At 46.6% G+C, this 21,139-nt stretch overlaps 2 protein-coding genes across 3 annotated transcripts in view; one reads left to right on the forward strand and one right to left on the reverse strand.

The window, feature by feature from the left end:
- Positions 1-10,450, reverse strand: part of ENOPH1 (enolase-phosphatase 1) — a 62,136-nt gene extending 51,686 nt beyond the window's left edge. The window contains exon 1 of the mRNA XM_075352415.1: positions 10,164-10,450. Coding sequence (XP_075208530.1) covers positions 10,164-10,235 — 72 coding nt within the window. The 5' untranslated portion in view covers positions 10,236-10,450. The remainder of the gene's footprint in view (positions 1-10,163) is intronic.
- Positions 10,451-10,630: 180 nt separating this feature from the next.
- Positions 10,631-20,031, forward strand: HNRNPDL (heterogeneous nuclear ribonucleoprotein D like). 2 transcript variants are annotated; one of them, XR_012754610.1, is made up of 9 exons: positions 10,631-10,793; positions 11,054-11,222; positions 11,293-11,454; positions 12,594-12,725; positions 12,814-12,934; positions 18,509-18,694; positions 18,786-18,876; positions 19,240-19,343; positions 19,763-20,031. XR_012754610.1 is itself a non-coding variant. In XM_075352409.1 (8 exons), the coding sequence occupies exons 1-7, from the start codon at positions 10,717-10,719 to the stop codon at positions 18,854-18,856; spliced, it is 918 nt and encodes a 305-aa protein (XP_075208524.1). In that variant the 5' UTR covers positions 10,631-10,716; the 3' UTR covers positions 18,857-18,876; positions 19,763-20,031. The 2 variants fall into 2 exon arrangements, 1 of the variants encoding a protein (XP_075208524.1); XM_075352409.1 differs by lacking the exon at positions 19,240-19,343.
- The last annotated feature ends 1,108 nt before the right edge of the window (positions 20,032-21,139 follow it).

Below are 21,139 nucleotides of genomic sequence, written 5' to 3' on the forward strand. Positions count from 1 at the left end.
ATTTTCAAACTTTGAAAATGTATGCCTATAAATCTGAGAGATATGTCACACAAAATAGTTGCTAAATAACATTTCTCACATGTCTGCTTTACATCATCGCAATCTTCTAAACAAAATTTTTTTTCATTAGGTAGTTAGAAGGGGTCAAAGTTCATCAGCAATTTCTCATTTTTCCAACAAAATTTACAAAAGAATTTTTTTAGGGACCACATCACATTTGAGGTGACAGAAAATACCCCACAGTGACCCCATTCTAAAATCTGCACCCCTCACTCTGCTCAAAACCACATCCAAGAAGTTTATTAACCCTTTAGGTGCTTCACAGCAAACCAAAGCAATGTGGAAGGAAAAAATGAAAATTTTACTTTTTAAAACACAAAAATGTTACTTTAGCCATAAAATTTCAATTTTCACAAGGGAGAAAACAGAAAGTGCACCATACAATTTATTGTGCATTTTCTCCTGAGTACGCTGATACCCCATATGTGGTAAAAATCAATTGTTTGGGCGCACGGCAGAGTTCGAAAGGGAAGGAGCGCCATTTGAATTTTTGAACACAAAATTAGCTGCACTCATTAGCGGACGCCATGTCGGGTGTGAAGACCCCCTGAGGTGCCTAAGCAATGGAGCTACCCCACAAGTGACCCCATTTTGGAAACTAGAGCCCTCAAATAATTTTTCTAGATGTTTGGTGAGCACTTTGAACACCTGGGGGCTTCACAGAAGTTTATAACGTTGAGCCGTGAAAAGAAAAAAATAAAATTTTTATCACTAAACTGTTGCTTCAACTAGGTAGCTTTTTTTTCACAAGGGTATCAGAAAAAATGCACCATGAAATTTATCGTGCATTTTTTCCTGAGTACGACGATACCTCATATGTGGTGGAAAGTAATTGTTTGGGGGCACGGCGGGGCTCAGAAGAGAAGGCACACCATTTGACAGCAAAATTGGTTGGAATCATTAGCGGACGCCATGTCATGTTTGGAGACCCCCTATGGTGCCTAAACAGTGGAGCTCCCCTACAAGTGACCCCATTTTGGAAACTAGACCCCTCAAGGAATTTATCTAGATGTTTGGTGAGCCCCTTGCATCCCCAGGCTTTTCACAGAAGTTGATAATGTTGAACCGTGAAAATTTTTTTTTTAACCACAAAATTTTTGCATCAACCAGGTAGCTTTTTTTTTTTTACAACGGTATCAGGAAAAAACTGCATCATAAAACGTATTGTGCAATTTTTCCTGAGTACGCAGATACCTCATATGTGGTGAAAATAAATTGTTTGGGCGCATGGCGGGGCTCAGAAGAGAAGGAACGCCATTTGACTTTTCAAACGCACAGACGCGGTGCACTGATCGGCCGCTGCAGGAGGCACGTTCGGATGAGATATAAAAAGCGTCAGGGATACGGAAAAAAAGAAACAGTCACGCCAAAAATTGAACAGGGATGCAGATCCGTTATGTGCATCCCTGATCAGCGCTTGGCGGGACGCACGGATGGATGCGATACAAAAAGCGTCGCGGATATGGAAAAAAGTCACGCCAAAAATTGACCACGGATGCAGATCCGTTATGTGCATCCCTGATCAGCGCTCGGCGGGACGCACGGCCAGATGCGATACAAAAAGCGTCGCGGATACGGAAAAAAGTCCCGCCAAAAATTGAGCAGGGATGCAGACCCATTATCTGCATCCCTGATCAGCGCTCGGCGGGACGCACGGACAGATGTGATACAAAAAGCGTCGGGGATACGGAAAAAAAAAAAAAAAAAGTCACGCCAAAAATTGACCACGGATGCAGATCTGTTATCTGCATCCGTGATCAGTGCTCGGTGGGACGCACGGACAGATGAGGTGTAAAAATGGACAGAATACAGAAAAAAAAAAAAAAAAGTTATATTCACAGTGCCCAGAGGATTAGCAGGAGGATCACTTACCAGAAGAACTGCAGGAGGAACAGAAGGCAAGCGAGATAGACAGCTGTACAGGAGCAGCAGGCAGGACGTTGGACAGATCAGCAGAAGACCCAGGAAGAAGGACCCAGAGATGGAGGCAGATGTGATCGGGGCAGTGAAGACCTTGGACGACCCGGTGAAGGCAGGTAAGAGGACGTCGAGGGGAGGGGGAGAGCAGAGGGGGATACCGGAGAAGCAAAGAAGGAAGGAAGCAGAATAGAGATGACAGAGGAGGCAGGCAGATCGGGATGTCGGGGGGCAGATCGGGGCGTGGGGGGGCAGATCACGGGGGGCACGGGCAGGGGCCATCACGGGAGCGCGCAGGGGCCATAACGGGAGCGCGCACGGGCTGCAAGGGGACCGGAATACTCACGTGGAGCAGGAGCAGAAGCGGTGACATCAGCGGCGGCAGTGGTGGCGTGGTACCACAAGTACCAGCCAGTGCACGCTGCAGACATGTTGGGGGAGGCTCCCCAGACCAGCACAGGCCTGGGGAGGGCGGCCACCTGCAGATCAGACCGCCCCACTGCACACTGATTGGAGCGATTGCGCGTCATAGCACGATCGCTCCAATCAGTGCTGCAGGGGCTGGGGGCGGCATGTTTGAGATCCACCTATGATCTGCTGTAGCTGCTACGGCATCTCATAGCCGGATCTCACAGTATCGCAGTAATTCTGGCATTATTTTTGCCGAAATCAGTGCTAACGATGTGGTTGGCGGTTCAGATTTGAACAGCCAATCACATCAATCGTCGATGGGGGTTGCCGATGCCACCCCCCCTGGGATCAAGCAAAGGTCCCCTGCTGTAAGAAACAGCAGGGGACATCATTTGAAAGCCGTTGCTATGGCCACGGCAATCAAATGAAGTTTAGGCCGTAAAATTACGTCCCAGGTCGTTAAGTCACGTTAAAATAGGACGTAATTTTACTGCCCGCGGTCGTGATAGGGTTAAAGCACTGGAAAAAAGAAAAAAAAAAAGTAAAACAGATCTTTGATGATCCATTTATTGTCATTTTTTGTCTTTTATAGTTTTTTAAATATCTAACATAACCAGACAAAAATAGAAGAGGTAAAAAAATAAACATTCAAAATCAAAATTAAAAAAAAAACCCGCATGTAACTTACATTAGCTAATTAGTGCAGAAATGCTGCTGAAAATGGGCAACATCAGCAACTCCCCAAATGCTCATTGTTGGAGCTTAGCCTAAAGGTATGTGCTCATGAGCTCTTACCGTCAGCAGACTGGCCAAGTTATTCTAGGAAAAGCCACTTCAGAATAATGTGTATGGTCTCATTCTTTAATTGACTTGGCTGTTGCTTTATCTCTATACATACCTGCTCACCGCCATCTTTCCCTTATACTTTTCACTAAAGTGGTGAGTGACTTCCTACTAGAAGTAGCTGCCCTAAAGCGGGCTTTACACGCTACGATATCGTTAATGAATTATCGCGGGGTCACGGTGTTTGTGACGCACATCCGGCGTCATTAACGATATCGCAGTGTGTGACACTTTTGAGCGACCTTAAACGATCGCAAAAGCGGTCAAAATCGTTTGCCGCGGAGCATTCGTCCTGAAACAAAAAATCGTTTTCTGCTTATTAGCGATGTTGTTCGTCGTTCCTGTGGCACCACACATCGCTGTATGTGACACCGCAAAAGCGACGAACATCTCCTTACCTGCGTCCACCGGCAATGCGGAAGGAAGGAGGTGGGCGGGATGTTACGTCCCGCTCATCTCCGCTTTTATTGGACGCCTGACGTGTAACGTCGCTATGACGCCGCACGACCCGCCCCCTTAGAAAGGAGGTAGATCACTGGCCAGAGCGACGTCGCAGGGCAGGTATGTGCGTGTGACACTACTGTAGCGATAATGTTCACTACAGCAGCGATCACACAATATCGCACGTACGATGGGGGCGGGTGCTATCGCGCTCGACATCGCTAGCCGATGCTAGTGATGTCGCAACGTGTAGACCCCGCTTAAGCCACTTCATGGTTTCCGAATCTTGAAGCTGTTAAAGCACCACTCCAACTATTTTATTTTTGAGCGCTGGAGTGGCGCTTTCAATCTAAGGTCTCTGCCTACAATCCTATACTCACCCTGTGGCGTTTTTTTCGTCATTGCTCTGGTCCTTCAGCTGAACAAAGGAATGATCCAACTTTACGTTTCCATAAAAACACAGCTTTAATGAAAAACATTTTAAAATACAAAGAATATTTTTCTTGTAATGAAGATAAGCCACAAAAGTATACCATTCTGAGTCAGGAAAAATCCAAAGGTTCTTTAAACCGCACACCACAAACTTTGTACTTATTTCTAGTCCTTCTGTGCCATCTTGTGCCTGCAATCTCTGTCTGGCTGAAAGTCAGACATTACATCACGGGCTCTCAGTGCAAGTCTATAGGAGCCAGAATGAGGCTCTAATAGACTTGAATTAAAGTAACCTACAGCCCCGCTCCATGAAACACTGCAGCTGGCAAGTCACAAATCACCAGAGACCAATGGGAGCGACACTGATAACAGATGAAGACGCTAGAGGAGGGGTATAAAAGTAGGGGCAGGGGCGGTAGAATTAAATTAAAAAAAAAAATACACTGGAATGGTACTTTATGGCCGAAGACACACGGCATTAAAATCGGGGCGAGTGGAACACGATAAAATATCGCATTCCACTCTAATATTAACCTATGTGTCAGCACCTATGAGTGATTCTTTTCTCAGCCCTAATCGGATTGAGAAAATCGCAGCATGCTGAGGGTGTAATGCGATCCTTGTTTCTCTCGCACCCATTCAAGTGTATGGGGCAAGAGAAAAATCGCACTGCACTCACAGTACATCGGTGTACCGCGAGTGCAGAGCGAGAATGGCAATAGCCGGCAACAGAGGAGAGAGGGAGATAAATCCCTCTCTCCCCTCCTCAGCGCTGGCCCGCGCTCCTCAGAGCTGGTCCGCCCCCCGCAGCTGTGGTCCAATCGCAAGATCGGACCTCAGTCGCAGCGACACTCGGCTCCTGCTGTGCTGTGAGCGTGAACCGAGTGTCATGCGAAGATCACAGTAGTCCCCCGTGACGCCCCAGCCTAACAAGTAACTAAAGACTGAACATGTCTTTTTTTTCATGCATTATTTTAATTATTTTAGTGGCAGTTCGGCTGCACGTTTTCAGGCACAATCCACCTGAAAAAGACTGTGTGCACATACATTAAAGCTGCATTCAAACATCTGCTGCCTAATTTATGGAGGCACACACAGACCCATTCAGTATGTCCAGTTCTAATCCTCAGATCAGAATAAGGCCTCCTCCACACGTCTGTATAAAACACGTACATGAAAAATTAGTACCGGTTTCATTAGTGTGCTATCAATGGGTCATACATGTTTTTCTGGCTAAGATATTACAAAGAGTCTCTTATCTTTTCAATGTTAAACATGTACAGCACACAGACTTTCATCCTTAGCTCCATAATTATAACTGATGTTACATAGATCAATTTTACTCATTTTACGCAGTGGGTCCATGTGATAAAAAAAATGTGTGAATACAGCCTAAGGCCTTTTTCACACGTCCGCGTAAAACACACGTGTTTCACGATCCGTGGTGAAGGTACATGTGTGGTGTCTGTGTGACATCCGGATAGCACTCGGACAGCATGAGCTGGTATACTTACCTGTCCCCAACACTACTGTTACTAAAGGTGTTTGGGGATGACGGCCCGAATCCAGTAACAGATTTTTTCTTTTTAGCAGAACATCATTAAAAGGGTGTTAGCAGCCCAAATACCAACACAGATCATTTGGCTCCCATGTTTACTATGCAGAGGTAGACTACGCAGCAAAGCTGAACCCATAAAGATATATAAAGCTGCCAAGAACATTAGGACTTGTCCGACCACCAGTTACCTCCTACTATCAGAAACTTGTTCAATGATTAATCCTTTGACTTAGGCTAGTTTCACACTTGCATTAATTACCTTCAGTTGCAATCTGCCCTTTTGGAAAACAGCGGAATCTTTTAACGGATTCCGCTGCTTCCCATAGACTTGTATGGACGACGGATTGCGACTGATGGACCTGCGTTGCTTCCGCTGGCCGACGCTGCGTTGCTTCCGCCGGGCGGAAGGAACACAGTATGTAACGTTTTTTGAGCAGCGCAATCCTTAGGATTTCGCTGCGCATGCTCTCTCTGGCTCCCTGCACACGTAACCAGGGTACACATCGGGTTACTAAGCAAAGCGCTTTGCTTAGTTACCCGATATTTACCTTGGCTACGTGTGCAGGGAGCCCGACACTTCCCCGTTCGGCTCCGCCCCCTCCCGCAATCCACTCCGCATGTACACACGCACACACACACTCACACACACACTCACCTGTCCCCAGCCATGCAGTCCCCGCAGTTTCCCTGGAATGGACTAACTGACTCCTCAAACCCCATTGACTCCAACCCTTACAAGAGCAGTAGCAAACTGACCCTGAATTAAATGGCCCTAGTCAATCTTCACCAAAAAGCCTCCCGACGAGTTTCCTCCGCCAAGATTCATCAGGGGAGCTGACGGCAGGGTCAGCTGGCGAAAGAAAAAGATCTGCATATTTATCAGCCATCTTTTCTGACCAACCTGATCTGGGTGTATGTGTTGTACAGTGTGTGTGCACGCGTGATGAAGATCTGGGATGTACAGTGTGTGTCGGCACGTGATGAAGATCTGGTATGTACAGTGTGTGTGCGCACGTGATAAAGATCTGGGATGTACAGTGTGTGTGCGCACGTGATGAAGATCTGGGATGTACAGTGTGTGCGCACGTGATGAAGATCTGGGATGTACAGTGTGTGCGCACGTGATGAAGATCTGGGATGTACAGTGTGTGCGCACGTGATGAAGATCTGGGATGTACAGTGTGCGTGTGATGAGGATCTGCGATCATGATGAAGATCTGGGATGTACAGTGTGTGTGCACACGCGTGATGAAAATCTGGGATGTGCAGTGTGTGTGTGTGATTAAGATCTGAGATGTTCTGTGTGTGTGAGGGAAAGTAGTAATTACTTACCGGTAATGTGATTTTTTTGGAACCCATGACAGCACCATGTAGAGAGTGGATCTGCCCTTTAAGGGTAAGAAACCTACTGAATAAAAGGATGGTACTTCTCCGATATATCAGGTGGATTACAGAGCATGAGAGGACATCCAAGTGGACAGCGTTAACCTTATTCTGATACCTTAACATATACATGCACACCACCGGAACAAACACATAAATACTACCCACTTATACGCATGAAGGGAGGGAATATAAAGGTGCTGCTATGGGTTCTCAAAAAAAAAAAAAAACAAACACATTACCGGGAGGTAATTAGGTATTTTTCATCCATCCATGACAGCACCATGGAAAGAATTACAGAGAATAAGGAATTTAGAGGGAGCAAAGGCTGTAGAACCCTTCTAGCACAGGGGAGAACAGAGGAGGAAGACAAATCGAGTCTGTAGTGTCTATGAAAAGTAGAGAGAGAGGACCACGTTACTACCTCATAAATCTGCTTTATGGAGACATCAGACTTCTCTGCCCAGGAGGCTCCCTTCTCCTTTAACAATGACCTCTCAATTTCCATGCCGTTAAATGTAGGCTGGCTACTCAAGAATGTTGGACTGGCGGCATACTTGCAGTATCGGGTACCAGAAGTGAATGGGCATGACCACCCGAAGATAGTGGACGGAGCGGAGACAGTAGCTTAAGTCCACATGGTCATGGAGTGCTATTAGGATGGCCCTTGTTTTATCCTTCCTGATCTTTCTTAGGACCACTGGAATAAGACTCAAAAGGCATATGCTAGGCTGAAATTCTGATCAGGAAAGCACGAGGACGTTCTCCGGGATTTAGAGAACAAAACCTTACTACTTTTTTATGTTTTGTCTGTTTTCAAACAGGTCCATTTCTGGCAGACCCGATAAGTCCACAAGCTGACTGAAAATGGATTGGTTCAGAACCCCTCTCCCTGCTTCAGCCGATTACAGCTCAAGGAGTCCGCTTTGCAGTTTTCTCTCCTTCTTATGTGTCTCTTTGACATGTCCGTGCAAAACACAAACGTGGTCCATGGTGCAGCTGCGTGTCTTCTACGTGTGCTGTTCCTGTGCTATACAGAGATCACACGGACAGCATGGACTTGTATAACTCCCTGTCTCCCGCACTACTGTAGCTTCCGGTACCGTGGTCAATGCAGTGAATATGCAATGAGCATAATGAGCGGGACCGGAACAAACAGAGGTAGAGACAGCAGTGATGGAGACAAGAAAGTATAAAAATTCTTTATTTTTTATGTCACCTGTGTTTTCGCCGGTACATGTCACACTGGTGTCACATGGATCATGAGTGTGTGGTCCATGTGAAATCCGGGCTGCTGGAGAAAATCGGACATGTCACCGTATGAAGCACATGGACGTGGTGCACACATGTGGAAACATGGACGTGTGTGCAGACCCAATGATTTTAATGGGTCTACGTGTGTCCGAGTCTCTGGCTCATGTGAAGACAGACGTCACACGTACCGAGCTGTGTGAAGGAGGCCTCAAGGCCCCGTTACATGCAACGACGTATCTAACGATATATCGACTGGGTCACGGATCCTGTGACGCACATCCGGCATCGTTAGCAACGTCGTTGCGTGTGACACCAACGAACGGCCGTTATCAATAAAAAATACTCACCTTATTGTTGATCGTTGACACGTCGTTTATTTTCAAAAAAATCATTGATTGTTGAGGACGCAGGCTGTTCGTCGTTCCCGAGGAAGCACACATCGCTACGTGTGACGCCTCGGGAACGACGAACTACAGCTTAGGCTAGTTTCACACTTGCGCTATTTTGACGCAAATGGAATCCGTCACTAATGTATTACAGGTCATTTATTTACAGTGGAAGCGCGTTACTATGGTGCGTGAGTGTGTCATGCAGTACCCGCTTGTGTCCACACGATGTCGCGCTTCCACTGTAAATAAATGAACTGTACTACATTAGTGACGGATTCCGTTTGCGTCAAAATAGCGCAAGTGTGAGTGGGCCCTTACCTGCGGCTGCCGGCAATGAGGAAGGTAGTGGGCGGGATGTTATGGACGCTCATCTCCGCCCCTCTGCTTCTATTGGGCGGCCGCTTAGTGACGCCGCTGTGACACTTAGAAAGGAGGCGGTGTGCCGTGAACAGTGACGTCGCTAGGCAGGTAAGTCCGTGTGACGGCTCCTAACAATATTGTGCGCCACGGGCAGCGATTTGCCCGTGACGCACAAACGACGGGGCAGGTGCTTTCACCAGCGATATCGCTGCGTGTAAAGGCCCCTTTAGGCTGCTAAAGAGAGAAAGTACTCTTCTGCTGATACTTGATTTGAGTCCCTCCCTGATGATTTAGAAAGGCACTGACACCTGACTGTCCTAAAGGCTTCTCACATGACAGATCAGCACGGAGGGTAGGAGATCTCATACAGCATACTCCATTGCCAGGAACGCCATCATGTTTGAGGAACCTGCTTCCTTCATGCCGGACCAACCTCTTGGACCAGGAGACCCTGTCAATGAGCTTCCCCATGCATTGGGATTCACATTGATTTAACCAGGATGCTCCTGTCCGTCAGATTCCCTATTCTCCGCCACTAAAGAAGGGGCTGAAGTGTTAACTGAGTCAAAGTCATTCTTCCTTCCAACTGACCTAGGGCATAGGTCCCCAATTCCAGTCCTCAAGGGCCGCCAACAGTGCATGTTTTCAGGATTTCCTTAGTATTGCACAGGTGATAATTTGATCACCTGCACAGTTGATTATTCCAACACCCATGCAATGCTAAGGAAATCCTGAAAACATGCACTGCTGGCGGCCCTCGAGGACTGGAGTTGGGGAATCCTGTTTTAGGGCCACGCTGTTCCTTAGAATATCCCATTGCAATCTTCTGGTATGTATCTGGGCCACAGAACAGCTGGGATGTAAGAGGTCAAGGACCCCAGCAGACACAGTCCTCCGGAGGGACATGGTGGGAGCCCTTATTGGTCTTCAGACCTGGCTGTGTCTGTATTCCTGGGGTCACATCCCACCAGAGTCTCCCCTTGTGGTGGGATTCCTCCTACCCCCATAGACATCCCGCCAGGGAGCAGACAGTGCCTCTGTGGGCTGTGTGAGGCATGCCAGTGTGCTCCTATACGGTACACGCCATTGGGCATGTGCCATGGCCGCAGCCTTACCTTCACGAAGGTGATCGGGGTGGTGGTGCCCTCGATATCTAGCAGGATGGCAGTGACAGAGGGCGGCACCATGTTTCCTCCGAGCTGCAGAGCGGAAGCGGCTGAGCTGAGGGGAGGGGGACTGACAATGGCCGGACGGCGGGCGCACTCATAGCTGTGCGTTATACACTGGCCGCTCAGCAGGCGAGCCCAGAGCGGCGATACATGAATGCATTCTCTTTAATATCAGGGCCCCGGCAATTGCTGATTTTACACACGGCCTCAGCGCCATTTTCCTCTCCCCACGCCGTTCACACGCCACCATTGTCTGCCTTCTTTACGAGGTGGCGCAATAGCTTGCTGGGAGTACTTCCGGCCGCCATGCGTTCCACGGCTTCCCAGCAGCCAATCGTAATCGGGCGCCCTGCATGACGTCACGGAGAACGAGCCCTTACATTGGCTCCGATCCTGTGTATATAAGAGGAGGGCGGGAGTTAAGCGGATCTTTTCCGTTGTAGACGGCAGCAGATCAGGTTGCTGTTCTCGCTGTGCGTGGCATCCCCCCACTGGAATCATGAGTGGATTCGAAGCGATGGACCAATATTCTGAGGGCTCGAAGATCAATGCGAGCAAGAATCAGCAGGATGAAGGGTAAGATTGGGCGGTCACATGCCGGCGCTAATGGCTGATGCCTGCGTGGCTGGGAACTAAGGGCACGATGCATCCGCTCTGACAGATGCTTTGTTACTGATGATGTGATCTGTTTACCAAGAGACCACAGGGGGCGCTATTTATAGCAGACGGGTCGTGACGTCGGCGATGCGCCGGCCAGTAGTAGCAGTGGGGGCGTGTCTGTCTTCGCTGATGACGTCAGCAGTCCTATCCTGACACGTGCGGCTGTGTTCTTGCAGGAAGATGTTCATCGGGGGCCTGAGCTGGGACACCAGCAAGAAGGATCTGACCGAGTACCTGTGCCGCTTCGGGGAGGTGGTGGACTGCACCATCAAGACGGACCCCGTCACCGGCCGCTCCAGGGGCTTCGGCTTCGTGCTGTTCAAGGATGCCATGAGTGTGGACAAGGTAAGGGCTTCTCCATCATGGCTGCCCATAGAGGCTGCACCGCTGCAGGGGCTAACGACATGTACCATAGGTGCTGGAGACCAAGGAGCACAAGCTGGACGGCAAACTGATCGATCCGAAAAGGGCAAAGGCCTTAAAGGGAAAGGAGCCTCCCAAGAAAGTGTTTGTGGGTGGCCTGAGCCCAGACACCACCGAGGAGCAGATCAAGGAGTACTTCGGAGGCTTCGGAGATGTAAGTCCATGGCCCATCACACGTTTTTATGCTTGTACCCCAATAGCCTTGGTCTTCTAAGATTTCTGTGGGTAATGCCATGAGGGATCATGGACCACCAGTTTCACTAGGAAACCAAAAGTGTCCCCTTCTGCAGCTCCTGGGCTGCATTCTATGAAGGTGCACCTTGTTCCTGACTCTCCTTGCAGACCATAATATAACTTTATAACCGTCCGGTATGCTAATGACCTGTGGGGCTCAGATGGGCGTGCTCATTATCGTCTCCTGTCCCTCCTTGTGGCCTTCTTTGCTATCCTAGATTAGGGTCGGCAATGTGCATGATGTCCCCTGGTGGCATCATCATCATCATATCTGACCATAATATTTTGCGTGCACAAACTGCAGTGGCTCGCGCGAACAACTGCACGAGCCAGGGAATGACTGCACAGATGCGAGCATGACGACGACGGCGGTCATTACATCAATCATGAAAGGAGGATGGCGAAGAAGGCCACAAGGAGGGACAGGAGACGAAAATGAGCACGCACAGATCATTAGCATACCTAACTGTCAGGTTTTATAAAGTTGTTATATTCGGGGTCTACAAGGGGAGTCGGGGCACAAGGTGCACCTTCATAGAATGCTGCAGAAGGTGACACTTTTGGTTTCATAGTGAAAAAAACTGGTGACAGGTTCCCTTTAAGTAGCACTGTAGTTGGGCATGTGTGGTATTGTCCCTTTAAGTGCCCATATGAAGTTTCATCACAGACAACCTATGATGTAAATATAGGTCAAAGGTCGTGAAGGGGTTAAGTAAAATGGAACAATCAGCTCACCTATTCATGACTGTAAAGCATGTAAACATGCTGCCACAATGTATACCAATGATATGGAAAATAAAACTGATCCAGTGTCAACGTCTGAACGTCAGTAGTTAGAATTCATACCTTATTGGTACGATGATAACATGGGTACAAAATGTGACCAAGAGTAAGAACGTTCTGAGGTTTGAAACGCGTTGGTCTTTATTGAGCACTGATCCCTATGTTTTCATGATATCAAGGTATGGCTTTTAACCATCAGGCGCTGGGTCACTTTGCACCAGTTTCATGCATCCTGATCTATCGCAGTCTCTTAGAAGAACTGTATTTTGCTTTCAGATTGAAAACATTGAACTCCCAATGGACACAAAAACGAATGAGAGGAGAGGGTTTTGCTTCATTACATACACAGATGAAGATCCGGTGAAGAAGCTTCTGGAAAGCAGATACCACCAGATTGGATCAGGAAAGGTTGGTTTGGTATAATGCTGCCAAGTCTTTTCTCACCCCACATAGTGTGCCAAACGTAACACTTTCTGCAACTTCATCTCCTCCTCAGTGTGAGATCAAAGTCGCACAACCCAAAGAGCTGTACAGGCAACAGCAGCAGCAGCAACAACAGAAAGGAGGACGAGGAGCATCAAATGGCCGAGGAGGTGGCCGAGGGAGAGGCAGAGGAGGTACGTAGTGCTGCATTCGTAGAGTACCACTGTAAAGGGCACCTGTTAGCTGATCCGTGGGCAGCCGGTATCAGCCACTGGGTGTACCACTGTAAAGGGCACCTGTTAGCTGATCCGTGGGCAGCCGGTATCAGCCACTGGGTGTACCATTATAAAGGGCACCTGTTAGCTGATCTGTGGGCAGCCGGTATCAGCCACTGGGTGTACCACTGTAAAGGGCACCTGTTAGCTGATCCATGGGCAGCCGGTATCAGCCACTGGGTGTACAATTTCAGCCAGGGATGTTTGACCCTGAAGCGCTGGGGTGTTAATAACCAGTACTTCATGCACCTTTCCGTTAGCAATATCTTGGCTGCTAAAAACACTTAAAAGGAATCTGTCAGCAGGTTTTTGCCACCTAATCTGAGAGCATTATAATGTAGGGGCAGAGATCCTGATTCCAGCAGTGTCACTTGCTGAGCTGCTTAGTATAGTTTTGATAATCTACTGCTGATTAATCAGGACTACTTGGTGTGCTGCCATGTAGTCCAGCATATTCATGAGCTCTCTGACTGTTAGATCTGCAGCAGAGAAGATAATAAATTTATCAAAATGACAGCAAACAGCTCAGTAAGTGACACATCACTGGAATCAGTGTCTCTACATTATGCTGCTCTCAGATCAGGGAGCAAAAACCTGGTGACAGATTCCCTTTAAAGAAATCTGCAGAAGGTGGAGCCATGAGATCATTCTATGCATGGGCGGACACTTTATTTTGCTGCAATACCTCTAATCTTTAATAACCCCTTTTGGCTCCATTGTCTGAGAACTGTAAAATGTATTTTTCAGGATCTGGGCCTGTGTGGCACATATTCCTTGTGCCTAAGGCTACTTTTTACAGATGCCATTTTTGGGGTATCTGATCAGCCGACATGCAGGGAAAGATGTGGGTTTGTCGTGTGAGCCCGCATCAAAGGCAGAGACACTATCTGACATGCCAATGACAGGAAGATTTGATCTTGTTCTCTGCTAATTTGACCAGACAACATCAAAGTTGAATGTGCCGAGAAACCATGCCTGTAATAGCCACATGATGTGCAATGTTTAGCGACAGTCCATTGCAAATAGGTATGGGAATACAACTTCTTGATTTAAATAGTGATTTTAGCAAAACTTCAGAGCTTGCATTAATTGGGATAGTCAATGTACAAATAAAAAAAAAATCTTTATTTTTATATAGCGCTAACATATTCCACAGCGCTTTACATACATCAGGAACACTGTCCCCATTGGGGCTCACAATCTAAATTCCCTATCAGTTTGTCTTTGGAGTGTGGGAGGAAACCGGAGAACCCGGAGGAAACCCATGCAGACACGGGGAGAACATACAAACTCCTTGCAGATGGTGTCCTTGGTGGGATTCGAACCCAGGACCTCAGCACTGCAAGACTGCAGTGCTAACCACTGAGCCACCGTGCCATGACAACTGCCCCTAAAAGTTTAATATTAAAGAAAAAAAAATTGGAAAAATTGTATTCTGTATAGTATACGGACACAGGAGGCTGTGGCTGGCTTTACCTCAGCTGCTGCTTCTGGCCTTCCGCTCCATAATCAGGCTTGCCTTCAGCCCAAAGACCCAGATGCAGATCTCTTGCTCACACACGTGAATACGGATGTTTCTTCCACTTCTGAAGTCACATCAGAAAGTGAGGCTAGTCCTATCGCTCCACTCCATTATTCAGAATGCTGGAAGTCATCGCTAAATTGGACAGGGCTTTTTATTGTGAGGTTTTCTATTTTAGTAGTAGTCCAGGAGGTAATCATGAGCTGTTGTAAAGCTTGTCTCTTTAAAAATGGACTCCTACATCACCCTATAGAAAGATTAAAGGGAACCCGTCATCAGAAATTTAGCTGTAAACCTAAAAGTTCCCCCCTCTGCAGCTCCTGGGCTGCATTCTAGCAGGTTCCTGTACATTTTGTGACCCCTTTTAAACCAAATTAAATACTTTATAAACGTGTACCTTTTGCTATGTAAATTTTGTAAATCGTCCATGGGGGCGGGCTCTCTGGTGACCGTTGCTGTCCCTCCTGCAGATTGACGCCGTCCCCCCACGCTCGATTTCATCCATCAGGACGCCGCCCACTGCGCCCGAAGTGCCGCCCACGCCAGGATCGCTGGTGACGTGTGTCACAAGCACGAGATTATGGGCGGTGCTGTGATTGCATCCCAAGTGCCCGCCCATAATCTCGTGGACGCGCTTTCCCCCACTGCCTCCAGCGTTCTGCGCAAGCGCTCGCCGGCCAAATGACCTGACGTCACCTCCTTCCCATCTTACCCTGCAGCAGGGCAAGATGGGAAAGAGGTGACGTCGGGTCATCTGGCCAGCAAGCGCTTGCGCAGAACGCTGGAGGAAGAGGGGAAAGTGCGGTCACGAGGTTATGGGCGGCACTTGCTGATGACACTCACAGCGCCGCCCATAACCTCGTGCCTGCGCAAAACGTCACCAGTGGTCACACGTGCACACAGTGCACAGTCCCGCTACAGTCGCACAGCGCATGCGCGGGACCACGGGCGCCCAGGGGCGGCGTCCTGAGATATGAAATTCAGCGTTTGGGGGCGGCGTAAATCTGCTGGAGGAACAGCAACGGTCAGCAGAGAGCCCGCCCCCATGGACGATTTACAAAATTTACATAGCAAAAGGTACAAGTTTATAAAGTATTTAATTTGGTTTAAAAGGGGTCACAAAAAGTACAGGAACCTTGCTAGAATGCAGCCCAGGAGCTGCAGAGGGGGAAACTTTTAGGTTTATAGCTACATTTCTGATGACGGGTTCCCTTTAAGGGTACTATTTGTTTGGGTAGTCTTCAGCAAACTCTTCAACTTGAACCTACATTGCTTTGATCAATGTTGTTGGTTGGCTACACTTAACACTGCCTGGCTTCCTCTTTAACCCCTTAAAGGGAACCTGTGAGGTAATTTGTGTTCTAGCCTAGTAGCAGGGTGATATGTGGCTTATTAACCCCTTCCTACCCATCCCTGTGTTGTAATATTGTGTAATAAGCAATAAAACATTTTTATACATGCACATGTGTTCTGTATGTAAATAAGCAGAGGGCTAGTCCCTTGGGTGTCGCATCGCATGTTTTCCGTGGTATCACGCCCCTGTGGGTGAGATACCATGGATTTACATGAGCGACTTCAGCTCCAGCGTGTGCGCACTTACCACTCCCACGGTCTTCTTATCCGGGTGCTTACTTGTCGGCTTCAGACACGCTCTGCGCATGCTGAGAAGACTACGGTTCCAGTCATGCGCAGAGCGTGTCTGAAGCTGAGAAGCAAGCACCCGGATAAGAAGGTTGCAGGAATGGTAAGTGCGCACATGCGGGATCTCAAGGAGCGATGGTGACGTCTCATGTAAATCCAACTTATCACGCCCACAGGGGCGATGTACCACGGAAAGCATGGAAACTCCCACGGGCCTAGAGCCACTGCTCATTTACATAGGGAGCATGTAAGTAATAAAACGTATTTTTATACATTCCTATTACACAATATTACAACACAGGGATGGGTAGGAAGGGGTTACTAGGCCACACATCACCCTGCTACTAGGTTAGAACACAAATTGCCTGACGGGTTCCTTTTCAGGTCCAGTTTTTGGGTTGTTTTTTTTTTTTATTTTATTTTTTCAGTTCACCATTACATTGTATGATGAGGAGGTTGGCACCTTTTCACAAGTGTAGCAAAATGGCAAAAAAAGTGAAATTCTGCCATTTTTATTTCCAGATTTCATTATACCATAGAACTGACCTGAAAGTATTTGTCTCCAGGTTAGTACGGTTATGTAGATACCAAACAAGCAGTATTTGTGTTAAGTGGTGAAGAAAAATGCACATTTTGAAGAAAATGTTGCTCGTGTCGTCCCTTTCAAAGAGCTGTAACGTTCTTTTTATATATAGAGCTGTGTGGGCTTGGTCATGGCTTTTTCTCTTCCAGAGGTGCTGATGTTTTTATTGATATTATTTGGGGGTCTGTGATATTTTAATCTCACGTTACGATGTTATTATTGCAGCCAAACTTTAATTCTGGCATTAATTTTTAATTTGTTTTAGTGTTACATTGTTTGCCAATTTGCATTAATTTAATATTTTGGTAAATCTGGATTTTGATTGCAGTGATACAAAATTAGAGGTTTTTTTTTCATGGTAAAAGGGGGTCATTTAACACTTTTTTTTTTTTTTTTTTGTGTACTGTATTTAATAGTCCCCCCTTGGGGACTTAAAATAATATTAACAATAATAATTCATGCCACTTTATATGTGAAAAGGGGTATACATAGTATGGACAAGTACAATAATCAAATCAAGGCAGAGACAAGAGAGGCTCCTGCCTGCGAGGGCTCAGTGTACAAGGGTTGGGTGAGGGTACAGATGGTCGTGCAGTGCCATAGCGGACTGAGGGTTACGGCAGGTTGTAGACTTGTCATAAGAGGTGAGTCTTCAGGTCCCTTTTGAAGCTTTTCAAGGTAGGCGAGAGTCTGATGTTGTGAAAAAGCATTCCAGAGTATGGGGGAGGCACGGGAGAAGTCTTTGATGCGGTGGTGGGAAGAGGAGATGAGAGGGGAGCAGAGAAGGAGATCTTGTGAGGATTGAAGGTTACGTGCAGGTAAGTACCAGGAGACTAGGTCAGAGATGTAGGGAGGAGACAGGTTGTAGGCTTTGTAGGTCATAGTTAGGGTTTTGAGCTGGAGTCGTTGGACTCCAGATGAAACCAGTAAAGGTATTGTCAGAATGGAGAGGTCTGGAAGTAGCGAGGGGACAGGTGGATCAGTTGGGCAGCATAGTGTAGAATAGATTGTAGGGGTGCAAGACTGTTCAAAGGGAGGCCAGAGAGCAGGAGGTTGCAAAAGTCCAGGAGGGAGATAAGGGCATACACTAGGGTTTTTGCAGCTTCTTAGGAAAGGAATGTACGGATCCGGGAAATATTTTTGAGTTGGTGGCAGGAGGTGAAGAAGAGCTTGGATGTGTGGCTTGAAAGAGCAGAATGTAGTCACTCCCAGGCAATGGGCACGTGGGACTGGGGAGAGTAAGCAGTCATTGACTTTGATGGATATGTCAGGTAGGGTGGTAGTGAGGAGACTTGTTCTGTATACAGCAATGCTGTATAAAGCACAAATGGTCCTCCTATGAACATCGGGCTGGCTTTCACAGGAGTACGGAGTTGACAGACGTGGGTCATCAGCTGACCCTTTGCAGTTATAACAAATAATCTGCCTTGTGATGAGAGGTTCAAACAGCGTGTCCCCACCAGTCAAGTGTTTTATGCCGTTATCAGAGATTGATGGTGGCATTTGATTGGTTAACAATTGCGGGCGGAACATTATGTATGTCATGGGCCATCTCCCTGCCTTTGATGTGGGTTTACTGGCCGAACTGGGAAGCTTATGAGCCTGCATCACAAGCAGGGAGATGACCCATTTTGTACATGGCACATCATAGGTCATTAAGTGGTCTTTATCATAGCGTACCTAAACTGAGCTGTCAATTGATCTAACCCCAATGTATCTAATTGGCTTGCTATGAATTTCTTTCAAGGCCAAGGACAGAGCTGGAACCAAGGGTACAATAACTACTATGATCAAGGCTATGGCAGCTACAACAGCAGTGGCAGCAGCACCTACAGTGATGCCAGCTACAATAACTATGGCGGATATGACTATTCTGGGTACAACTATGGGAGTTACAGCGGATACGGAAACCAAGGGTACACAGACTACAGTGGTGAGTGACTTTTTGTGCCTTAATGGCGTCCAGATCATGCCCGCTCCCAGAATCGGTCAGCTTTATATTCATTGGTATTGCTTATATGCAGGACAACAAAGCACATATGGCAAGGCATCAAGAGGCGGTGGAAACCATCAGAACAACTACCAGCCATACTAGGGCCGTGATCTTCACATGAGGTGGGTATGACCAGATTTCTAGATGCCTTCTAGATTTTGATCCCTAAACTTTAATAAAGATAACTTCAACAGTGTGTGGCCTCCTCTTTAATAAGTGTATTTGGTTTTAATTGACATTAAATTGTTTTTTTAGAGAGCTTTAACTTAAAGACGCGACCTTAAATGTTTTTCCCTGGTAAAATTTGATACAGCTATCGTTAATTTAAATTGGGGTTTTCTGGTCTTTATGCCAGACGTTCTATGGAATAAAATAAGCAATATTATTAAAGTAATACCAGGTAAAGTACTGAAATGGGTACAACTTAAGGTAGAGAAGAATGTTGTCTTCTAACTCTGACATTATACCTTGTTTGTACCCGCCAGCGGGAACTTCATTGCAGGCCGTGTGTCACCCTGACCACGTCTATCTCTGGGGTCGCACGTTGTGGGCAGAGCGCAAGGCGTACACCAGAAACCGCTGTCCTGTGGTATGGTCTCTTCCAACTTCATGTACCAGCGTAAAGATTAAATTGGGGGAAAACCACTTCAGACTTTGGCTTCTTTATCTCCTATTTTAAGTCTTTTTGTTAACGTTCAATGTAAAATTTTTTCCAGGAGTTTATAAAGTAGATGCCTTTTTACAGCTTAATAATTTTGGCTTTTAAGTGTTGTGATTTTTAGGATTTAATGCTTGCTTCTTTTCTTTATAGCTAATAGTGAAATCTGCAGAGGAGCTTAATAAAGTGTGGGTGTGTTTTTTGGGAAGGTCATATGCACATAAGTAAATGTCACTTCATAGCGGACACCTTGGAATTAGAGGGGGTAAAGGCTTTGTAAAATGATTGCTTAGAGTATTGTGTAACGTGGCCGCCATTGCAGGGGTCTAATGCCGTTCTTTCTCTTGTAGGTGGAGAGCACTGGCTACACAGGTCATCCAGGCGGGCGTTACATCTACATAGACTAATGAGGACTTGTGTCCAAGGCACACTGGTGTCTTGCTGTAAATAGCACCCATCCCCCCCCCCCCCTTACCATTTTTGTTTTTATGCTCATTATTCCTCATCTGTACACAGTGATTTTATGTTCATAAAGTTTTTATGTTTGAATGTACCTTGTGACTTTCGCTGCATTACATCTCCAGTGTTTGACATTTTGTAATAAAAAATGTAAACCAGACCTTGAGGTATAGATATTGGATATTATTAACCTTTTGTTATAAGGGTCAATGGTGAATTTCCATTCTTTAGAGGTCAACCACAATTGCCTTATTTCCCCCATGTAAAATAATAAAGGCCATACACGCCTCCGGTGCGGACGCTGTTCCAGCAGTGTCAACACCTGCTCTCCCGGCTGTTGCATGACTTTGTTAAGCGATCCCTGCAACAAATCAGCTGGCACATCACGTTTTTGAACAAAATTATCCTTCGGATGTCCGAAGTGAGTAAGTGAAGCAGTCACTGGCTGCAGGGCTCATATAGAATGTCACTCAAGCCCAAGGAGACTGTGCTAACCTTGCTGGAACAGCGCTCACACTGGAGTGGAGTATAGGCTGTTTTAGTGGATGGTTCCTGAAGTCTGGTTACTATTCATGAGGTATATACTGTGAATGTATGCCACTATATGGGCTCTTATGGCATAGATTTTGCTAACCCACTGAATGGGAAAGGCCTACCTGCTGTGCTGCCTTCTATAGTAAAGGTAAACACCTGTAGTGTCAATTATCCAAAGTTCAGAATATGATGTCTTAAATGAGAACTGTTTTGTACCTGGTCTTCAATCTAAGGTCAAGCCATTGAGTTCACATTGCAGTAGATCTTCTGATCAGACTTCTGGAGCCTGTCCACCCCAAAAGGCTTTCATCTCTCCAAAGAAGGGCTTGTTATGAAGGACTCAATGAAACTTTTCAGCTGCACAATCTGCTCTTGCACTGCCGGAGATAAATTCCAGGCCCTTCATGTTGCGCTAGGCACACTCTCGTACTGTCTGCAGCAACTGCTACAGTGTTTTTCCACAAGTAAAACAGTCTTTTATATTTTTGCCCCCCAAAAAAACACTAGAGCGTATTTTGGAGGAGGTCTTATTCTTGGTGAAACACCGTTGGGGGGGGTAAGTGTACCACACACACACACATATACATATACATATACATATACATATACATATACATATATATATATATATATATATATATATATATATATATATATATATATATATATATATATATATATATATATATATATACACACACACACATCTATCTCTATTAGCGAGAGATAGATAG

This window comes from Anomaloglossus baeobatrachus, chromosome 1 (assembly GCF_048569485.1).
Source record: "Anomaloglossus baeobatrachus isolate aAnoBae1 chromosome 1, aAnoBae1.hap1, whole genome shotgun sequence".
NCBI classification, from domain to species: domain Eukaryota; kingdom Metazoa; phylum Chordata; class Amphibia; order Anura; family Aromobatidae; genus Anomaloglossus; species Anomaloglossus baeobatrachus.